This window comes from Diospyros lotus, chromosome 9 (genome assembly GCF_014633365.1).
Source record: "Diospyros lotus cultivar Yz01 chromosome 9, ASM1463336v1, whole genome shotgun sequence".
NCBI classification, from domain to species: domain Eukaryota; kingdom Viridiplantae; phylum Streptophyta; class Magnoliopsida; order Ericales; family Ebenaceae; genus Diospyros; species Diospyros lotus.
In genome coordinates this window covers 36,307,308-36,330,855 of record NC_068346.1, presented here as the reverse complement: position 1 = coordinate 36,330,855, position 23,548 = coordinate 36,307,308, and the positions used below count along the sequence as shown (strand labels likewise).

The window sequence follows — 23,548 nt, the reverse complement described above, 5'->3', positions numbered from 1 at the left end:
CACTTTTTTTATGATATCCATGATGAGAAATTAGCAAATTTTATATATATGCATGAAAGTGCACTTGTATGAAAAGCAAAGTGCATGCGGTGATTAAAGCTGAAGGGTATTTTTGTCATATAGAAAAAGAAATAGAGAGAGAGAGAGAGAGAGAGAGGATCAACCCTACTTGTCCCCAACCCCGAGTTCGCACTTTTTCAAAATTCTGTTATCCAACGGCTGTATTTTTAATTTCAGTTCCCACAGGCACAAGCCCTTCTTTCCTTCTTTTCTTGTCCGCTCTTAGCTTTTGCCTCGAGAAGATAAGCTTTTAATGGATAAACAGAGATGTTCCTCACAACTTAAACCAATTTCAGCACAATTTCAATCTTCTTCTTTCTTCACTGACAGAGAAAAAGAAAATCAGAGAAAGAAAAAAAAGGGGGATTTTGCTTCTTCCTTCCACTAACTGCAAGCCCTCTTGCTTTCAACATGATTCATTGTATGGATCTATGCACACTTGAAAGTTTCTTGGATTCCCTTCTCTTTCCCTCCCTTTTCTGGAAAACCCGTTTTCGTCACAGCCCTTAAAGTGAACACGTTCTTCTTCCAGATACAATTTCCATGAAAATTTTCCAAGAAACAATGCCTCTGTTTACTGTCTTGACACTCTTCTTTCTTGTGGGTACTTCTGTTTCAGCTTCCCTTGTTAGTGACTTTAATGCCTTAATCACTCTAAAACAAGGCTTTCAATTCACCGAGCCAGCCCTGAGCACTTGGAATTCGTCAAATCCAACATCAGTTTGTACGTGGGTTGGAATCAGATGCTTCAAAGGAAGAATTTCTTCACTGGATTTATCGAATATGAATCTTTATGGCTCTGTTTCCCCGGCTCTCTTAAGCCTCAATGAGCTGACTAAGCTTTCGCTAGCTGGAAACAACTTCACCGGCGAAATCAAGGTGGCAAATTTGAATAGTCTTCGATCACTAAACATATCGAGCAACCAGTTTGTTGGCAGCCTAGACTGGAACTACTCGAGCCTGGCAAATTTGGAGGTGTTTGATGCTTATGATAACAATTTCACTGCTCTGCTTCCTCTTGGGATTTCCAGCTTGAAGAAACTCAAGTACTTGGAGCTGGGAGGAAACTACTTCTATGGCAGAATCCCGGAAAGTTATGGGAATCCAATTGAATTGGAGTACTTGTCACTCGTTGGAAATGATCTGCAAGGGAAAATTCCTCGCGAGTTGGGAAACCTCACCAACTTGAAACGAATCGAATTGGGGCATGGCAATGTCTTCGAAGGAGGTATTCCAGAAGAGTTTGGCAGGCTGGTAAATCTAGTTTACATGGATCTGTCAGTGTGTGAATTGGACGGTTCAATTCCTGGTGAGCTGGGGAACTTGAAGTCCCTGGAAACACTCTTCCTGCACACTAATCTGCTCTCCGGTTCGATACCCGATCAGCTAGGCAACCTCACAAGCTTGATCTATCTTGATCTTTCCAACAATGCACTAACTGGGGAAGTCCCTTGTCAGCTAGGCAGTGCCAAAAAACTGAGACTTTTGAAGCTGTTTATGAACAGGCTGCACGGCTCTATACCGGACTTTGTTGCTGACTTGCCCAACTTGGAGATTCTCCATCTGTGGATGAACAACTTCACAAGTGTAATCCCCCAGAATCTTGGGCCAAAATCAGAAGCTTCAGGGCCTTGATTTGTCCTCAAATAAGCTCACCGGGACCATTCCCCAAAACTTGTGTGCTTTAGGCCGGCTCAGGATTCTGATTCTCCTAAAAAATTTTCTGTTTGGATCAATACCACAGAGCCTGGGGAGATGCTCAAGCCTTGTTAGAGTGAGGTTGGGGCAGAACTACTTGAATGGCAGTATCCCGAGCGGCCTTATTTACTTGCCTGAGCTGAATTTAGTTGAGCTGCAAGATAACTATCTGTCAGGGATTTTTTCTGGGGATGGTAACAGCATTCCCAAGCCTGCAAAATTAAGCCAGCTGAACCTGTCGAACAACCTTCTTTTGGGGCCCTTGGTGTTTTCCCTTCCTGATTTCTCGTCCCTCAAAATCCTTCTGCTCGGAGGAAACCAATTCTCAGGTCCAATTCCATCTTCCATAGGAGAACTCCACCAAGTACTGCAGCTTGACCTCCACGGAAATTCATTTTCAGGTGAAATTCCAGTGGCAATTGGTAAGTGTTACCATCTTACTTACCTAGACTTGAGCAACAACCACCTCTCTGGCTCAATCCCACCTGAAATTTCCAATATCGAATCCTGAACTACTTGAATTTGTCAAGAAATAAACTCAATGATACCATACCCAAGTCAATAGGTTCCATGAAAAGCCTCACAACTGCAGATTTCTCCTTCAATGACCTCTGTGGAAACCTCCCTGAATCCGACCAGTTCACTATCTTTAACGCCTCATCTTTCGCGGGTAATCCTCAGCTCTGCGGATCACTACTGAACAACCCTTGCAACTTCACCACCGGTACAAAACCACACAAAAAGACCAAGAGGGATTTCAAGCTGATCTTTGCCCTTGGCCTGTTGCTTTGCTCTCTAATTTTTGCGGCTGCTGCCATTCTCAAGGCCAAGTCATTCAAGAGAAGCAGCTCGGCCACTTGGAAGATGAGGGCGTTCCAAAAGCTCGAGTTCAAGGTCTCAGATGTCCTCGAATGTGTCAAAGATGGGAATGTGATTGGCAGAGGAGGCGCTGGAGTTGTCTACCATGGCAAAATGGCTAATGGAACTGAAATTGCAGTCAAAAAGCTTCTCTCATTTGGTAGGATCAGCAATGAACTCTCAGTTCTCTTCTTTACATGCAGAATCATTCTGATGTTCATATTTGTCTGCCAACAGGTGACAGCCATGACCATGGTTTTCGAGCTGAGATTCAAACTCTAGGCAACATCAGGCACCGGAACATTGTCAGGCTGCTGGCGTTCTGCTCGAATAAGGAGACGAATTTGCTTGTGTACGAGTACATGAGAAATGGAAGCCTGGGAGAGGCCTTGCATGGGAAGAAAGGCAGCTCCCTGGGATGGAATTTGAGGTACAAAATAGCTACTGAAGCCGCCAGAGGCCTCTGCTATCTCCACCACGATTGCTCGCCATTGATCATTCACCGGGACGTGAAATCCAGCAACATACTGCTGGATTCCAGCTTCGAGGCTCATGTTGCAGATTTTGGGCTGGCCAAGTTCTTGGTGGACAGTGGCGCTTCACAGTGCATGTCCGCCATTGCAGGGTCCTACGGCTACATTGCTCCTGGTTAGAAGCACATAATTCACCAACTCCACCTGTTCATGATAACGCCATAATAAGATCACAGTCACATTGAATATTCTCTCTCTCTCTCTCTCTCTCTCTCTCTCTCTCTCTATATATATATATATGTATATATATATACCCTCTCTAATTCGGCCTAAACCCTAGAACTTACTGGGAATTTCATGCAGAATATGCATATACCTTAAAGGTAGACGAGAAGAGCGACGTGTACAGCTTCGGGGTTGTGCTCTTAGAGCTTGTGACGGGGAGGCGTCCGGTGGGGGAGTTCGGAGAAGGGGTGCTGGACGTTGTACACTGGGCCAAGATGGCAACAAACAGCAGCAAGGAGCAAGTCATTGGAATTGTTGATCAAAGGGCAGGCAGAGGCAGCAGAGTGCCTCAGGATGAAGCCATTGCCATGCACTTGTTCTTCATTGCCATGCTGTGCGTCCAAGAAAACAGCGTCGAGCGGCCAACCATGAGAGACGTCATCCAAATGCTGTCAGAGTTCCCGGCTCCCCGCTCGCCGCCGGCTCCAGTCTTCCCCGTTCCTCGATCCGCAGGCGAAGAGGCTGCCGCTGCTGCAGAAAGACGAGAAGAAATGATCCAAGCTTCCAACTGAGTTTCTCCCCTAACCTCCTAATAACCCCAGAAAATTGGAAGGATTGGATTGGCAGAAGATTGTAAATGCGTTTCTGAGCTTCAGCTGTAACAAACTTAACACTACATGCAATGCATATAGCCCATAGGTACTTGATAAATGAGTATGTCCTTTGCCCTACTTTCAGTTTCAGCTGCCTATTCTGTCTAATGATTCTGTGACAAAAATTATTTTTCTCCAAGTCACATAATCCCTAGTTACTTTACTTTTATCACTTGTTATTATGATTATCCTAACCAAAATCAACAACGTATCAAGGATTTATCCCACTTCTCTAAATTTAAAGTGTGATTTATCCCACTTCTCTAAATTTAAAGTGTGGGGATTGGAAGTGTTGTCTGAACAATCGTTAACAATTCACACTGACGGGTAATAACCAGGGCAAGCAATACATTTACTAGACCCAAAAGATCACCAAATTCACCACATGCACGTGTGCCCACAAAGTAAGAAAACAATCAACTGTAATCACAAGAAGATAAGTCAGTCAAATGATGACAGGCTTAATTTTGCCACTCTCGAGAGGTAAGAAAGAATTCCGAAGAACAATTTAATCTTATTAACTCAACACCACTGGTCAACTGCATATCATATATCATATTCATCCTCGTTCCTCACGCTTCAAAATATCAAGGAGATGGGACTTCCTGAAAGTTCTCAATATTATGGGTATATATCAATGAAGACAGTTAAAAATCAAAATCCTCTAAAGTCCTAATATCCTTTCTCCAACTGAAATAATGGAAACCCTCGGGAATGATAAAGCCCCAGCATCAGATCCAAACTCCGTAATCCATTACTTATACACATTTGTGCTGAAAAATGAAACCAGAAAGACAAAAATCAGCTGACCATTGACAATAATCCCCTGCTATCTTATATATCACTTGCTGTCTGTAAAGTCGGCATCAATGACATCCCCATCAGGTCCCTTGCCTGATTCTGAAGGTCCAGTGCTACCACCGGGTGCAGGGCCAGTACCAGGTCCCGCACCAGCACCTGGCTGGTTGTAGAGGGATTGCCCAAGCTGCATGACTTCCTGATTAAGAGCAGCCATGGCATCCTTCATGACCTGGGTTGAGCCCCCTAAGATTGCATCCTTGAGCTCTTTCAGTTTGCCTTCAACCTTCTCTTTCACTGCACCTGGGACCTTGTCTCCCAATTCGTTCAGCTGCTTTTCTGTCTGGTACACAACAGAATCTGCCTGGTTCTTTGTGTCTATGGCATCTCTCTTCTCCTTGTCTTCCTTGGCGAACTTCTCAGCTTCTCTAACCATCTTCTCTACCTGCACCATTTCAGACTTATCCTCAGTTTATGTTATATTAGGACTGTGTTTATAGAAAGTTAACTTGCCTACCCAGTTCCATTAAATAATAACAGGGGAGTACATGAAGCTTGCACGAGGCTGTCCATGCAATTATGGTAGAGCATGTGTAAGTTGTAAGATCCATTGACAGAAAAATCTAATTGAAATGCCTAGTTGTCTCTACTGTAGGACAGCTTCCAAGTAAAGACGCATGCACGCGCACACTTGGCGGCCATAATAAAGTCCATTTATATATAGCAGAATCCTTTTTTCCTGCTGTGAAGCTTGCAAGAGTAAATTTTGCAGGAGAATCTTACAAAAGAAAAATTTCACAAGAAGGCCAAACATGTCCTAATTTACATTGTGAGCTACATGTGCAACAATTAACGTTTCACCCTTGCAAACGCAAGGGTGTTGTGGGCTTTCAACCCACTCAGCCAACTAAGTCGGCAGACCCAATAGGATTTAATATCATTATTTCTTAATAGAAGACAACAAAACTAAGTAGAAGACACATCCTCAAGACAAAATGGGATACTAAATCAGAACTTCCTTACTCTTCTACTAGGAAGCTCGAACCAACCCAATGGTCAGAGAGAGAGAGAGAGAGAGAGAGAGAGAGGGGGGGGGGGGGGGGAAGAACCCACAGAAATAGAAGATATTGATCAATGCAGCATTTTTCTTTCTTTTCACTGGGCTTTATTTCAATATTCTGGATGCAGCATGGGATAAGTATCTAGTTAAGGTAGGTACTGCTGGAGAAACTACTGGTAACGGTAAGTACCTAGTTAGATAATACAAATTCTTAACAAAATAACTACGTATAAGGGGGGTTCATGCTGCTGGTGAAACTACTGATAACGGTAAGTATCTAGTTAGATAATACAAATTCTTCACAAAGCAATACCTCGTCACCTGGCAAGGTGCTAGCACCAGTAATAGTAATATCTTGCTTCTTTCCGGTGCCTTTATCAACTGCAGTAACAGAGAGAATTCCATTTGCATCAATGTCAAACTTGACTTCAATCTGAGGAACCCCACGTGGGGCAGGAGGGATTCCATCCAGGCGGAAGCTGCCAAGTGATTTGTTGTCCCTAACAAATTCTCTTTCTCCTTGGAGAACATTAATCTCTACGCTTGTTTGCCCATCAGCAGCTGTTGAGAACACCTCCGATTTTGATGTAGGCAAAGTTGTGTTTCTCGGTATAATTTTAGTCATAACACCGCCAAGAGTTTCCAGACCCAGAGATAGAGGAGATACATCAAGAAGGACAATGTCACTGACATCTCCAGCTAGAACACCAGCCTGGAACAAATCCAATAAAAGCACAAAATTTTATTCCACAACTAAAAGCTAATCAAGGGTTCAAATCAGAAAAGTACACCATAAAACAACCACAACACTCCCATTACATGGGATAATCACCTCAAAGAATGATAACAAAGGAAAAGAAGATAACAGGAAAAGAAGATGGATTGACCTGAACGGCAGCGCCAAGGGCAACCACTTCATCGGGATTTACTGAAACATTGGGTTCCTTGCTAGTCATTCTTCTAACAAGTTCCTGAACAGCTGGAATACGAGTTGATCCACCAACAAGGATCACTTCATCTAGATCGTTGTATGAGAGTTTTGCATCCCTTAAGGCAGTTTCAACTGGTCTTTTAAGCCTAAGGCCAAGAACAGAACTTAAACTCTGATGTGTCCATATTAATGCAAAATTCACTTATAAATTAACAGATTCATGAAAAAGAAAGAGGCATTTAGACTGAGATACTGGTTACCTGTCAAGGAGATCTGAACACAATTCCTCGAATTTTGCCCTCGTAAGAGTGGCCTCAATGTGTTTGGGGCCATCTGCAGTGGCTGTAATGAAAGGCAAACTGGAAAAGAACAGTGCTATTCAGAATTAGGGAGATTCAAGAAGCTGAAGAAGGTCGACAAACTGAACATACCTGATATTTGTCTGTGTCAGAGATGATAATTCCATTTTTGCTTTCTCCGCTGTCTCAGTGAGTCGCTGGAGAGCTTGTTTGTCCTTCAAAAGATCTATCCCTTCATCTCTCTTAAAACTGGCAGCAAGCCAATCCACAATTCTCTGCAAGGAGAATATTGATTAACCCACAAAACATATTCAAGAATAACTCATAAGAATAAATAAAATGTAAAGAGTAAAAGGCAAAAGTGAACTAAAAAATAGTTGATCATAGTCAATAAATAAAGAATGCCAACCTTGTCAAAGTCATCACCACCCAGATGTGTGTCTCCAGAAGTAGAAAGTACCTCAAATACTCCGTCACCAACTTCAAGAACTGCAAATCAAGGAACACAAGTAATGTGAACCAAAATGCTTATGCGGCAGAGATTGAACTATTTCCCAAAGGTGTAAAAGATTATTTCACAGAGCAAGTGGACAACAGCCTTAAATTTATACACAGTCATAAAATGGCAGGTTGGAGATGGAAATTGATAACTTTATCCTAATCAATTTTGTATAAAGCATGAAGCTCATACTTATAAGAACTTAAAATTTGAGAAAATAAGATTCAAATACACCAATTAGACTAAGTGCAGTTCTCGAGGGAGGATGAACTGAAGCATGAAAGCATGTCACAGTTAAAAGCGTGTATCTTCTTATAAAATGCCTTCACCAAAACCATTCATAAGAATGTCCACAATCATTACAGGGGATACCAGAGCATTCATGACTCAGAAACAGGAAACCTCTATATAAGACGGTCATAGTACCTGAAACGTCAAAGGTACCACCTCCAAGGTCAAATACCAGAATGGTTTCATTGCTCTTTTTTCAAAACCATACGCCAATGAAGCAGCTGTAGGTTCGTTGATAATTCGTAAAACTTCCAAGCCTGCAATTCGGCCAGCATCTTTAGTTGCTGTCCTTTGGGAATCATTGAAGTAAGCAGGTACTGTCACCACAGCTTTAGTAACTTTGTCATTCAGAAACTTAGACGCATCATCCACAAGTTTTCTCAAAACCTAATCCAGGAAGAGGAGAGAGATTATCAGTCACTATCTGTAAAGAGCACCGATTCCATCACTTCTCCTTTCGGAGCAAAAAAGGAAAAAGGTGATGACAAACAAGCATGTGATGTCAGCATGTCACAGAACTCAAATTGGTAAATTTCCAGGAATATCCCGAGGAGCTATTCTACAAGGTTATGCAGAATCCAAAACAATTAACAGATAGGCATATAAGCAACAGAATAATTACCTGAGCTGAAATTTCCTCGGCAGCGAACTGCTTGCCCATGGCAGGGCACTCGAGCTTGACATTTCCGTTGTCGTCTCGTACCACGGTGTAAGAAACCTGCTTGGCCTCCTCGTCGACCTCAGACATCTTCCTACCAATGAACCTCTTCACGGAGAAGAACGTGTTCTCGGAGTTCACCACCGCCTGGCGCTTCGCAATCTGGCCGACAAGCAAATCCCCGACCTTCGTATAGGCCACCACCGACGGCGTCGTTCTTTGCCCCTCGGAGTTGGTGACAATGACCGGCTTGCCTCCCTCCATCGCCGCCACAGCGGAGTTCGTCGTCCCGAGGTCGATTCCCACCACCTTCTCCGCCACCACCCTCACTGGCCCCACGCGGCAGCCCCTGCGACCACCGCTCCTTTTATTCAACTTCGGCAGTCGGCACGAAGCCGTTCCAGCGTTCAATTTCTGGCCAAAGAACACCGTCCGAGGACATTTCGGACTCGAATTCCTCGACAAATAATCGAAGGCAGTTCCTCCAAGAACGTGAATCTGAGCCGCAGAACTTGCCATTCCCAACCCTAACCCTCTAAATTGAACGAATCTATAGTTTCGATTTATATATCGAGAGACAGAGAGGGGAGAGGGGGGGGGTTCGGGGGGGCTAGGGTTTTGGAAAGAGGAGACTACCACAGCTGAGAGGTTGAAGAAGATAAGAGGGAGGAGGGAGTTAGGTGATGCCACGTGGCGCATTCCAGAAAGATCTTGCGAGGCTGACCGAATCATTGACCGGGCAGGAATTACTGACCGTCCGATTGAAACTCTAGGCTGCCCGGATGATGATACCGAGGTGGTCGGTTGTCTCATATTGGGCTGGGCCTAGTCCTGGGCCGGACTGTATTGTATGTTGAAGGCCCATAGTCGATTGACCACTAAGGCCGTGTTTGTTGCCACAAATTTCTTTTTTTAAATAACAATAATAAATTTATATAGATTAGGATAACTTATTAGAAGAAATTAGTTCTAGAAAACATACAAAAAATAAAATTTTGCTCTGACTATGATAAAAATTTTACATACAATTTAATATGTTATTATTATTTTTACTCTTTGTGTTATTTAATCCAAGTATATATAATATAACACACAACATAATATATCAATTGAATGTACAAATAATATTTCAATTTATTATAACCTATTCACTACTAACTTTATTTGTATTTTTAAGACACCAATTTAAATTTGAATCTCAATAGCAATTTCAATCTTCAATTCCTATCATTTCTAAAATAAATAGTTAAACCCACTAAGTAGTACACTAAGCAAAAAGATTAATTAATTAATTACAACATCTAATAAACTCATCTTCATATAAATATTATTTAAAAAAAAATAAATTTTAACCGTTAAATATATTTTTTTTTAATTTACAGACACGGGCAACATCCCTAGTGTAAACTATACAATTTAAAAAATATATAAAAACCCACAATTTTCTACAAATATGCAATAAATAAATAAAAGGGAAGAGGGATAAACTAAAAGGAATTGTAAATAAATTCAAGAAGATATAGCAAACCATTTTAATTTAATTTTATAAAATATCAAGATGGTTTGAGAACAAGTAATATAAATTGCAGAAAGAAAATAGAATTGCAAGTAACAAAGAGAGAGAGACTGGAGAGTGAAAATTAAAGATCATTCACAATGCAAATGTTCCCTTTTCAATCTCATCAACACCTCACACCAAAACAACTCCACTCATTTCCTCACCTCTTTCAAAGTCATTCCAGTACCTAATAACATACACAAAGCCAAAGCCGGAGCCAGAGCCATCTCCCAAATCCTGTAATGATCTTAAAACACTATTATAAAGACAGGATGCATGCACCCAAATAAGGTCAAATGGCATACATACTGCTCAACGAGGTGTGTATTTATAGACACAGGAAGTACTGGATGCTGTGCACGCCTATTCCACATTTATATTTACAGCTTTAGCTCAAAGAAGAAACGCTCACCCTATGATCTAAATATCTCGATAGCCAGCTGATTCATCAGCAAGAAGACATCCTACATAGTTTCCTCCCACGGTGAGAAGCAACCCAAGTTAAAAAGGGGCACTCATGAAAATTGTGGTGTTATATAGTAGTGCTTATACCGTGTTAAGTATCCATTCCAATCGGTTGTTATCCACTTTGCTCCTCCTACTGCGATCTCTGACTTAAGAAGGGATTGAAATTTTCTTCGTGGCACCAAACCGTAAATACATGAATTATCTGCCAGCATCGTCAGGCTACCTGGAGTTCCCCCATGGTCTCATTCAAAAGACACTTGGTTTGCTCCCTTGACTTTGCTGACATGTGATGATTTGTCTTAGCAAAAAAGCGCTCCCAGCCAACTAGTGCAAGTACACTCCAACATGTTGAAGGACCAAGAACTTCACTGCAAACAATTAAATGCAACAACGAGAGGGTCAATTACCACCTATGGCTACTTTCAACAATTTTAGACATAAAAGAGTGCATCAACTCGACTGTATAGTTTCTTAAATGAACACAGGTATGATATACCAATCTTGGCCCATTGCATCACTAAGCCCCTCAAGGGATTGTTTTTATGAAAATTTTGGATGTTTAGATCATTGGCTGATGCTAAAAAGTAGCACATCAGCATACAAGGCATCCTACTCCCTATACAGCTGTCTTGGTAGTCACGACAAAGCATTAATCCAATATCTCAGCTGAAAAAAAAAAATGGATTATATGTTACAAGAAAAAGGAATATGTTTAACTATCTTGCCTTCCATGAGTGAGGCTCTCCGCTTTGAGGTGGAGGAAGGGTTGTATTTATCCGCAGATTAACCATTGCCATGTTTGATTAATAAAACAAAAACATAAACCAACATATACATATCCACTGATTTTTATCTGCTTGAGCATTTTGATTTGAAATGGAAAGTATCATTTTTGCTCTTCCATATGTAATTATATAAACAGTGTATTCATAAAGAACAGAGGCTTACCAGTTAAAATAACACTTTTAAGTACCAGCACTAGACTTTTGAACCCACACTTGTTTCTGCATTCAAAATTACCAATCCAAGCAGATTAGGAAATGAGGAAACAACAAATCAAAACCTGCTAGATACAGTAGACACAAAAATTGGATTGCAAATAGACCTCATGGGAGCCATGACCAGAAGAACCTCCTCTCTTCAACGACTTCATGTCACCTATGATAGCATTGCCATCTGCATCCTTCACACTATGTGCTAACCCCCGGCGACCACCATGTTTATGGGACCCTGTATAAGTTCTAGCAACATGAGTTGAGATGCGCAAATCAGAAGTCCAATGGGCGGCTTAAGGAGGAAAGGAACTTGAAGATAAATATATTATCAGACAGACTCATATCTTGCGTGTGTGTGTGTGTGTGTGTGTGTGTGTTTTAAGTTCAGAGGCAGGACTAACCATTATCTTGCGAGGCATAACTGCTGCGTCCACTAGTAGCACTTCTGCCTTCCCCACTCCTTGCATTTAAAATGTCATTTTTCACATCTCCATGACCTCCTGGAAAGGCAAACACAGTGAAAACGCACCTAATAACTACTCAAAAAGTAAGACCAGCAGCACTGGGACATTTTACTTCACAGGAATTATTCCATACTTCATTTACTTAATGCAGGTTAGCATGGAAAATGACTACTATGGATTAGATGTTCGCATATAGAATCTAGCTACTTAAATGGAGCCACCTTCTGCAAGATCTGGCTGTAAATTTGTAGATTGAGAAGTAGAAGAGGATAAAGACTCATCACTAGCATGTGATCCATTTGAACGGCGAAGAGGAGTCCAAAGCCCACGATCAGGCCTATCCTTGTTCCTTGTGCGTTTCTCCTGCTTCTCACTCAAAAAACCATGTACATCTTCCAGTGCTCCATTTGTATCCTTTGTGATCAACTGAACATTTTGGGGTCGAGGAGGTCTTTTATCCTTTTCCAGATTAGATGCCTGGATTTGCTGCTCAGAATGGACCATAGATGATTGAATTTGACGTGCATCCTTGTTCAGAAGTATGCTTCTGATCATCCTTCCACTAGCCTCACGTCGCTGGTTCTGTTTAAGGCCACTTGAGCCAGGCAAATTTTTTACAGATGTTGCACTCAGCTGCAATAAAATGCCACCAGACAACTGTATAAGTGGTAAGAATCCCAGCCACACATTATTTAACAATATAACTACATAAATAGAGAAAACACAACTCGTAAGAAACATGACAATGGATGTGCATTCTTTAAACCAACATATGAAGTGGCAGAAGTGTTAACTCAATGTCTTTACCAGCATGAAACATTAATTAGATGTTCTGAGCCCTATGTTCTGTAAGCGAAGATTATTTGGGTCGCACCATAGTCCAAATTAGCAATGGCAACAGTGTAGGCCTGTCCATTTTCTTACAACCCCATTAAGAAGGGTTCAGTCAACACTTAAACATGCATAATTTGGTTCAAGTGTGCCATAAGCACTTAAAAAGTTTTTGTTTCTTGAGACAGGGTTCCCCAAGGAACAATGAAGGAGCACTTGGGGTGTGGGCCAGTGGAGGCACTCCTCTGTGCCTGACAAGGTGCCTGTTAAGGTAGTCTGTTCTTGTATATTTTTATTTCAAAATATTCTCCTTTCTTTATTTTTTCCACATTATATTTAGTAACGGAAAATATTCCCCAGTTCTCCACCTTGGGCTTTTCATCTTCACAAGAGAATTGGAAATCACTCTTTAGTTATTGAACATGGGAAACTATTTTCTTATCTTAAAAATTAAAAAAATGTGTTCAAGATAGTTTATACAAAACGTGTTTTCAATATTATGTTAGTAATATATTATTATAATACTAATAATTATATTATTATTGTTATAAAACTAATGCAATATAATATTCATAATATTGCTAACATTAAAATTTTTATGATAATAATTTCTTAGTAATATTATACATTTATATTAAAATGGAGTATAAATTAGATTGATCTATATTGATAATATTATAATATTAATGACAACCATTTACAATATTGATTACAAATTCTAAATATTTTCTAAAATTTTAGAAATTTTCTTGTACTAATATTTTTATTATTTAATATTACTCATTTTTTCTATTTATTGATACTTTACAATTTTCTTTGCAAAGAAAAGGGCTCCATATAGAAACAACTCTTGCTAAGTTTAAAAAAGAATAAAAATATTCTGTCAGGTTATGGGCCTACTGATTAAAGGGTGTAAACCAGAGTCATAGAATATGTTCAAAGAACTTGTTTAGGTCTTTACACTTGACAAGACTAAGCAGTACATATAGGAAGGTTAAGGATCCGAAAAGGTTCATAACATTTTGTCTGTTATCATCTGTGTGTGTCTGCAAGAGACTAAAATGGAGGACATTAGAGGAGGTTGTCAGAAGCCTATGGTGGTATTGGGTTGCTTTTGGGCACTCTGGTACTAGGGCTGGGGTATTATTATTCTGGGACAAGTGACTTTTTGGTTTACTTGACAAGTCTTTTAAGTGTTCTTTCAGTGTCCTGTAGGTTCAAAATGGAGGGGATGGTTTTGAGTGGGCTTCCTCCAAGGTTTATGTGTCACAAGGAGACAACGGCAGGTCATTTTTTGGGGCGAGCTATCTTCCTCTTATCACCTTTATTCCTTTGGTGGCAGCGGGTGTGGAGGAGATTTTGGACCTTAAAGATTTATATATCAGCATTGTGGGTAGTTTTACAAAATTCCTCTAAGATCCTTCCAATTAGGATTGAGGAAGTCGATGAGGTTTTGATCCCAGGACCCCAAATGCCTTTGTAGGAGGGTATGATTCTTGATGCCATTTTGGTAAGCAACACCTGACTACTAAACCGAAAAGTCAATCCAATGGCCTTAAATGTAAGCTTCATATTGAGAAAACCTATGATCGTGTCAAGTGATGTTTTCTCCTTTTCCTTTCAAATAAGATGGGGTTTGGCTCTAAGCGGTGTAAGTGAATTGATTTTGTAAATGGGCCCTTCATTTTAGTTAATGGGATCCTGAAAGGATTCCTTGATAGTTCTAGGGGTCTGGGACAGGGTGACCCTATTTCTCCTTGCCTTCTTAACTTACTTGTGGAAGGTTGGAAGGATTTGGGCGCACCAGGGGGTTTGGGGTCAAAAATAGTTCAATCTTTCCCTTTACTATCTTGCACTTTCTTTTGTAACTGAGATCTCTGTTGCTTTGTGGAGTGGTTGAGAGATAGGTGAGCGCTCCCTCCCTCCCTACCTCATGGAATGATATCAGGCTTCAAAATCAGATTATCTAAAAGTGAAAATTTAACAGCCAGGAAACTTCCAGTTCTCGCTTGTAAATTGTTTTAGACTACAAATATTCCTTCACATCTATTATTTGTAATGAGGGCGAGCTTTGATGGCAACAATAAAGTTACTCCTTTATGACTAGAAGGTTCACAGGTTCAAATTGTACAAACAGCCTCCTTACGAAAATAAGGGTCAGGCTGTGTACAAAAATGACTCTCCCCAAGGAGCCTCATGCCCTAGGCACACCCTTTCATCTATTTTTGTGATGAACAACATCAATGTACAAAAAACCATTCCACTCATGTCTTTGTGCACATGGCATGCATTAAAACAACTGGAACTGTGCAAAGCTGAGGAAACCGTGAAAATTGAAAGAATGTGGGGCCTTCAGATAATTGGGGCAGGGAAGTCTGCAAGAAACAAAGAAGCTTACATGAGGAATTTCTTTCTCTTTCCCCTTCAAAAGCAGGATTTTCTTCTTCCCTGTATCAATGTTTCCAGAAGTTCCTGAAACAAATTATACATGGTGTACAAAATGTCAAATGTAAAAGTATGCATTCCTCAACAGGGGAACAAACAAATTTTGCAACTTCATGTATTCTCAATATGGAAAAATTGCATGTGATAATATCATTCATTTGATTTTAGGCTCCTTAATTATATAAATCCGTATAGGACATCTTTATAATGTAAAACTATACCATTCTGCACTTGCAGATACAAGCTACAATCTCAAATAGAATAAAAATGTCACTGATAACCAGTCAAGAATCTTAACAAGTCATACCACTTTCCTCTTCTGAGGCTTCAGGTCTAGATGCACCAGCTAAAACAACTGACTTCTCAAAAAGCTGCTGATCATCTCGTTTAGAAATAAGGGTGACAGCTTTGTCTTTCCCATTTGCACTCTTCGCCGGATCCCTTAAAACATACTGTCAATCAGATGGAAGTGAAAGTTAACAATTCCATCTCGTTGTACTATATGAAGGACGGTCATATGATAAAACAGGACTTTCTTTATAAGTTAAAGATCATTGAAGGGAAACTGCACCAAGGAAGACGAACGACTGGACTTACATTTAGATATTGCAGGCAGAAAATATTACAAGGTTACTTATTTGCAGAACAATCACATATATTTAAAAATCAACATATGACACATCAGTTTCCTCCTTAAACCAGCACCCTACAAGGACCAGTTTTGACGGCCATAGTTTGGTCAAGCCAAATGAGTACTTTTTACTTTTCATATGCCCAGGCAAATAATCCTAGGTTGTCCTCCTAAGCATCAGACTATGTTGCCTGTATGGATATTTAGTTTCTACACATAACAACAACAACAACATATCCAGCCTTTATCCCACTATGTGGGGTCGGCTACATGAATTCTAGACTTCCATGTATTTCTATCTTTTGTCATATCTTTATTGAGATCCATACACTTCATATCAAACTTTAATGTCTCCCTCAAAGTCTTCTTAGGTTTGCCTCTACCTCTTTTTTTGATTAATTGTTCCATTTCATCAACTCTCCTCACTGGAGTGTCTCTTGGTCTCCTTCTTACATGACCAAACCATCTTAGATTGAACATCCTAGGTCAGTGTCCCTGATTTTGGTTAGCCTTCATCTACCAGCTCACTGCACATTCTGATCACCTCCAGCAGCCTGTTATAGATTGAACTTGTACTAAAACAGATACCTGTCTATCAATAGGAAAATAGACCCAACCATCTACTCATTGACAAAAAATTAGTTTAACATGCTATGGCCAACTCATCTTGTTCAAATTAATATTCTGCATTACAATACATCCACAAACACACAGGTTTATCAACTTGGATAAAGTAAATACTCAATCAATTTGTTCTTTGTTTCAAATAACCAACCAATTATATATCTCCTTATACTATACCAGATAGTGCCAATTTCTCAATATTACAGGATATATTTACACTGTAAACACTTTCATTCATCCACTAATGCTTTTAAAATATGTGCCACAAAGCCCTGGATGCAAAACCCATCCTGTCACATCATTTCTTCCAGTAGGTACAGATTCTTAACAATTCTCAAAAGCATTTCATCACTTTGTCAGTCCATCATGTAGAAATTGGTCACTTGTGCATCAAAGAACCATATGCAAACACCCATCTCTTCAGTAACACACCAATCTGATGCAAATACACACCGTCATCCGAAAATGAACATAATAGCTCTTACATCTCTTCACTCTCCCCTTTATTTCCATTTTTTTTCTTTCCAAAATAAGAAACCTTCCAAGGATTTCTTGTGCCCAGGCCAATGAATGCTGATACCACTAAGAGATACAAACTATCTTATCTAAAAGGATATAACCACCAACATGAATTATAAAAGATTTCCAAAATTAATCCTACACCTAGTAGACCAGAAAGGATTAAAAGTCGAGCAAAATAGAAACAACTCCTATCATCGTCCAAGTAAAGCACAAAACAGAAGCACGGTTAACACCCCCCCCCCCCCCCCCAAAACCCAAAAAAAGAACCGAGGGAAAAAAGAAAACAAGATGTGATCCATAATCCACATCTTTTATGTCCCCACCAAATAATGGAAAAAAATTAACTACAAATATAGAGGAGGGGGGAGGGGGAACAAGAAATAAATTGTCACAACTCATTCCCATGTTAGTAGTGTATTGAGGAGGTTTTGTGCATATCACTTCATTCCATGGATCCAAAGGTCGCATTCAATTAGAACTTTTAGGTGAGGATCTATGGAATTATAAGTGGTAGAAATACAACCACTACCAAGTGGGTGCCAGGCAAGAAAGTGTTTGAGACTGACTTAGATTAGATTAAGATGTGAGAGACCTAGTGTAGCAAGGATGCCAAGAATTAAAGGAGGGAACTTTGTCACAAATCAATCCCACAACGATAGTCTAATAGGAAGACCTTGGGCATAAATCACTTGGTCCCATGAACACAAGTGTTACCTTTAGTTAACACTTCTGGATAAAGATTGTGGTATTACATAAATAGATTCAAGAAGAGTCTTATGCTCTGCTTTGGGTGGGGGGGGGGGGGGGGGGGGGGGGGGGGTGTGCATAGTTTGGTCTAGACCATTAAAAGAAACTGGACCGATTAGTTTGGTTTGGTTTGGCTTGATTTTAGTTTTTTAACAAAACGGTTTGGTTCGAAAATCTTGAGAAAAATGGTTTAAGGTTTGGTTTCAGTTTGTGTAAAAAAAAAAATCACAAACCAAACCAAAAACTATTTTAATTATATGTTCGGCCAATTTTTTATTTAAAATTTGTATATAAACTTTATATAAATATACTAAGTAATTTTTTTTAAATTTTCATACAATTTATATAAAAAGGAACATAAACAAAGTAACACAAACCTAATTACTAATTAACGACAGAACGCCAAAAAAAAAGTGGTAGAAGACCTAAACTAATGAACTCAGAGCAAGAAACAGGGAATCCCACCCCTTTCTTTCAAGCCACAAGGCAAAAAGCAGCACAAACCCATAAAGGTTATTGATGTTATGAACTCAGTTGCATATATATAAGTGGTTTTATCCATTTTAGTTAAAAAATTGCCCTGTTTTTCAAAAAAAAATTCCTAAGAGGATTATGATTATTAAAAAAATATATATGTTGTTTATCATATATATAACCATTTCATTGTCCAAACTGTGTATTATAATAGCAGACAAAAAATTTATATGCATGACTAGAAGTAATGATGAAAAAAAAATCATAACTTTGGAGTTTTTATGACATCTGAGCATAGCAAGTACAAAAATAACATCAAAAGTGCACCAAAACTGACAATACAGTATCTCATGGAAACCAAATAATTGGTCAAAAAATACTTTCAACTTCTGAATGAAGGTAAACCAGCATAACAATATGGTTTATTGCTTTTCCCATTAGAATAAACCCTAATGTATCAGAAACATGAGTACCATGGTGGTAGAAGTCCTTCGCTTTTCTGAACTTCTTCTTGATGAACTTAAACTAGAACTCCCAGATGATGCTCCAGCAGCTTTTCTGGTTGGCTTGCCATTAGATGAGGACCTCTGCATGGATTATTACAAAATTATATTCTACACACTGAAATAGAGTAAAAATTATGTGGCAACTAAGAAGCAGGGTACGAGAACAGTGGAAGGATACAAATAACCATCATGGCAATATGGGACTTTTTTGGAAGTACAAAAGAGATCAAAGTAATGAAAATATATAATAAATTATTTACAAAGCAAGCAATTTTATATCATTAACATGTATAAGATTTAAGAGCATGCACATATTTTTTGATAACTAGAAATAAAAATAATTGAAAAGATACATTGATAGTCACATGTCCGACTCATATCACCAAATGCCAAGGATAATCAGCAAGGCACATGTCAGACACAATGCCATAATAAGAATGTACATCCATCTTTGGACGGCAGCTAGTTTCCAAAATCTTATCAAAAGGGTTTCTCAAGACTAAGCCTGTCAAACTAATCTGTCTTATTCCTATCAAAGTCAACCTAGGACCACTACCAAGTCGGTACACACCAGGAAACTGTTTTGAAATTAGTTTTGGTCAGATTGAGATAATTTCTGGCCTGGCAAGGGCATCAGGAATTAAATAGGAGGGAGCTTGACATGAACTAATCTCACATTCCTAGTGTAGTGGGGAGGTCTTGGGCATATTAATTAGTTTCATGAACCCAATAATCACCTTCAACTAGCATTGTGGGTAAGGACTCGTGGTGCTACAACTTGAAGCATACAGGTGAGTGATAGTGCATATTGAAGTTGGTAAATTTCCACATGAAATGAACATAGGAAGAAATGATAATTAACACATAATGAGGTCCACTTATTGTTGATCTTTTTCCTTGGTTACTGCTATTTTTGTGTATGCATTTTCTGGTTTGAACTTTCAATTTCCTTCTCTATCTTCAAATATTTAACTTAACGGATGATGAAGATATCATCATATTATCATACAGAAATATGTCTTTTAAGTTTAAGTGTACTAACAAATTATATCTCTATAATTGTTTAAATCAGCCTTTTCTCACTTTAGAATTAGAAATATCTAGATCCACCAACAGGTAAGAGTTTGAATATACAATAAATCAAATACCTCAGAAAAACATGTACCCACTACAACAGAATGGACAAAGAAAATTAGATTAACAGGTGATTTTTCATTCAAAAGTACTGAAACTGATTGATTTTCTAAGTTATTTCAAAAGAGCAGGTTTGATCATCTTTACCCGACTTCCACCTTTGGCAGCTCTTCTCTGACGAACAAAATCCATCAATGGTGTGACAATAGGAGCATCCTTTGCAGCACCTAAAAATAAGAGACGGGAGAAGAATCATATCAATTTTCATTATACTGCTACTTGTAGCCCCTTCAACCCTAAATAAAAGTGGGCAATGGGTATCACTGTACAATGACGTAAAGAGAAATTCTAACTGACCCACTCGTTCTGCTTCCCTTCTCTCCAATTGTATCTCTGCACTTGGAAGATTCTCAACAGGCTTAGCAAGAAATTCAAGGAACTCCAAATACTCTGGATCTATAACCATCAAGAGAAGTAAAGTAACCGCACTTGAGAAAATAAAAAAACAAAAATCTAATCAGCACTAAAAGTTACCAGTTTTCTTACCTTTAGAGATGGCCCCTTCACGTCCATCCTTCTTAGACCACAACTTTGGAACGCGTTGTGAAGGTGCATACTCAACAACGGCTTTAAATTGAGTGCCTGTTCACCGGTTTTTTTTGTTTTTTTTTTTTTGGGGGGGGGGGGAGAGGAATTGGATAATATCAGCACATTGCATTTTGGGGAACTAACTGAAAGACAGGGTAAATAATCAAAATTTTCTTCAAATCACATGACATCCCTAAACTGTTTACATATTTTTATTGATAGTAGTGGAAAGAACAAGTCCCTACACCATTTATAAAAAACCTAGTAATTAATAAGATTTTGACATGTCTTTTTTTTGTGTGCAGTATATTCTCAATTACCCTTCTCGTTGACAAAAACATGCCCATCAAAGAACTCAGCAAACTCAATAATATCCTCCGACCTGTTGAAGTTGATGTAGGCTCTAGCATGAGCTTGATGTTTCTGGCTGCAAAATCAGTTGTGTAATTCAAAATTAAGAGAATGCACCTCATAAACACCTGAACTTTTTCCTGATCCTTCCTTTTACAGTATTTAAGATGATACAATAAGAATAATAAAGGGAACTCATCCATTTAAAAGTAAAGATGTGAAAAATTTTAAAATATGCCTACAACACTAAACATCTAATTTAAAAATTAATGTTCAAAGTGACCTAGCATTCATTATAGGAGAACCCTGCTCGAGAAAATAACAAAACAGAATATTTTAACAATTGTACTTTGGAAAATACATTTAGGTGGAAGGTAAAAAAAAAACATCCAGCAATGCTCTATAGCATGGCACTAATCTTCACAAATTTGGATAAGAATGCATGGAGCTCCTTCAAATTTTTACCAATTACCATAATCCCTAAATATATAGCATAAGAAACCCCCAATATGAGACAAGGTCCTCACTCCACTCCAAACTCACAACCCACAAAACAAAATAAAGTCAAAATAACTGAATGGTAAAAGGTTGCTGATAACATGTCAACCTTTTACCGTCTGAAGCATAATATGTACTTACTTCCTTTTGGGATAAGTCAAACTATTGAGAGAAGGCTCAATCCAGAATACATTTTCCAAAAAAAAAGAAAAAACACAACCAATGCCCAAAAGAGAGGACTCAAGAAGACAATAACAACAGGTAAGACATTCTTTACCCAAAAATGTTAGTTTCTTCATCATAAATAGGGGTTGCCTTGGTCATGATAACTAACTCATTCGCTTCACAGAAGTGCCAAGAATTACAAAGGAGAAAGTAGAAAATGTTCTGACATTTCCACCATTACCATTCCTTATTCCCCACGCATCAATACCTGCCCATTCACCCACTAGGTATAAATCTTCGGATCCTTTCCCCGCCAATGCTCCATTCATTTTTCCACTTCTTTTTCAAGTTAAATTTACCCTAACATCACTTAAATATGCAACTTATTGGAAGGCGATGTGATCCCTGCAATCCTCAGTCGTCACAACGTTAACAAACTATTATATGTGCCAATAGTTTCAAAACCCAAATCCAACACCATTCAAGCTCGTCTGGGAAATAGACCGAAGACTGAAAGCCAGTAATTGCAAAAACCAAAACATACCACATTAAAACAAACGAAACCCATAATCGGAACACTAATGAAAAACCCCAACCTGGTCTTTCCGGGCTGGAAGTAGAACCAATTGTAACGCCCGGCGAAGCGGGCATCGATCTGCTCCAAGAGCGCCGGCTGTGAAATCGTCGGCGGCAGGTGCCGGACCACAACCTTGGTTCGATCGAACCCGCTCTTCATGCGTAAACTTCACCTCGGAACCAAACCCTAGAAATTCGATTAGATAGTGACAACCCAAGTAAAAGACAACCAAATTTGACGCTTCAAAACCCTAAAAACGCTTAAAATTCCTCGAAATCACATCTTCCCTCCGCGCCTTCACCAACGATCGTGCCCTAGCTTGGAATTTGACCCGAAATCGCCATGCATGAGAAAACTGCAGAGAGAGGGAGGAGGCAAAGCGTAGAACCAGAAATACCGAAAATATATGAAGAGAAAGAGAGAGGAATGCGACGGAAAAGGGATTTTCCAGTTCGTACATACGATTGTGTGTTCTAATTGCTGAGTTGAATTGAATCCCTTTCTCTGTGTAAAACTCTATTTTATATATATATATATATGTATGTGTATGTATATGCATATGTATTGTGTATAGCGTCTTATGTCACCGTGGAGTTTGGACTTCAAAGCCTAAATGTTTAAAGGAAATATACAAATTTTATAATAATTTTACATAAATTTATAACGATTTTAATTAAATTTAATAATAAACCTACTCACTATTATAAATTATTATTAATTATAACTAAAATTATTATAAATTTATGTATATCACGTCTATTGTAGCATTAGTCTCTCGGAGACACATATAATTCTCTCCAATGAAGTATTTTTTTCTTTCGGAGAAAGGAATCCTCTTAGATAATTTGGTTTTTCAAAATTTTATTTTTTGACTGACTTTACCTTAGCTCGAGCTTTCTGTATTATAAATCTTAATTGTTATATTTACAGCAACGAGATCGTCAATTTATAATGGTTATTTATCAAATTTGTTTGTAATTTTAACAATTAATTAGATTTTTTCTTTATAAATGATAATTTTTGTTATAAATGAAATTTCGAGATGAATAATTAGATATAAAAAGTGTGTAAACCACTTTGTTTAGTGGTTAGGCTAGAGATGAAGTGTTTAGGTTCAATTTGTATTAGGAGTAGGTTTACTTATAAATTTTCTCAAACTTATTGTTAAATATATTTATTTTATTCTATGAATTAATAATGTATTTTTTGAAAATACATAAAAATAAATGTAAACCATTGAGACATGGATCCTATGAATAAATAAACATGCAAAAATTTTGTCGAGATATTGAATCAAATTAAAAATACTATTTGAGAAAATTTGACATCATTTATAAAATTTGTTTAAATTCTATATCTCGAAAAGTTTGTTTTACTAATAAACACAAAAAAAAATTACTAAGAAGGGTTGTAGTTTTTGTGTTTTTAAAAATGTCACCAGTATCTTCAATTGTTAAAAATGTATTT

General features: G+C 38.6%; 2 protein-coding genes and 1 pseudogene across 6 annotated transcripts; 1 reads left to right on the top strand and 2 right to left on the bottom strand.

Annotated features, from left to right (window-relative positions):
- Positions 1-251: 251 nt before the first annotated feature.
- On the top strand, positions 252-4,065 carry LOC127809690 (leucine-rich repeat receptor-like serine/threonine-protein kinase BAM3). The gene is given in 5 exon segments (XM_052348702.1): positions 252-1,662; positions 1,664-2,255; positions 2,258-2,776; positions 2,854-3,264; positions 3,453-4,065. Coding segments are annotated over 5 exon segments (3,015 nt in total). The 5' UTR covers positions 252-603; the 3' UTR covers positions 3,887-4,065.
- A 396-nt stretch (positions 4,066-4,461) lies between these two features.
- Positions 4,462-9,121, bottom strand: LOC127809691 (stromal 70 kDa heat shock-related protein, chloroplastic-like; annotated as a pseudogene).
- A 1,009-nt stretch (positions 9,122-10,130) lies between these two features.
- Positions 10,131-22,657, bottom strand: LOC127810111 (regulator of nonsense transcripts UPF3-like). Of its 5 annotated transcripts, none has more exons than XM_052349374.1 (14): positions 22,540-22,657; positions 22,101-22,436; positions 20,811-20,917; positions 20,449-20,544; positions 20,260-20,358; positions 20,050-20,129; positions 18,736-18,849; positions 15,572-15,716; positions 15,218-15,291; positions 12,210-12,645; positions 11,926-12,024; positions 11,635-11,759; positions 11,478-11,533; positions 10,131-10,897 (listed from the first exon to the last, which is right to left on the bottom strand). In XM_052349374.1, the coding sequence occupies exons 2-13, from the start codon at positions 22,238-22,240 to the stop codon at positions 11,495-11,497; spliced, it is 1,554 nt and encodes a 517-aa protein (XP_052205334.1). In that variant the 5' UTR covers positions 22,241-22,436; positions 22,540-22,657; the 3' UTR covers positions 10,131-10,897; positions 11,478-11,494. The 5 variants fall into 5 exon arrangements, with proteins under 5 accessions (XP_052205334.1, XP_052205335.1, XP_052205333.1 ...); XM_052349375.1 differs by having other exon boundaries at positions 22,544-22,621; XM_052349373.1 differs by having other exon boundaries at positions 22,101-22,593.
- Positions 22,658-23,548: the final 891 nt, after the last annotated feature.

Bases quoted from the DNA above. Each gene is read 5' to 3' on its own strand.
- LOC127810111 (XM_052349374.1), bottom strand. From the start codon at position 22,240: ATGAAGAGCGGGTTCGATCGAACCAAGGTTGTGGTCCGGCACCTGCCG. The intron at 20,918-22,100 runs GTTGGGGTTTTT...CTGATTTTGCAG, and splicing joins TTCCAGCCCGGAAAGACCAG to CCAGAAACATCAAGCTCATG. The intron at 20,359-20,448 runs GTAAGAAAACTG...TGATGGTTATAG, and splicing joins TGAAGGGGCCATCTCTAAAG to ATCCAGAGTATTTGGAGTTC.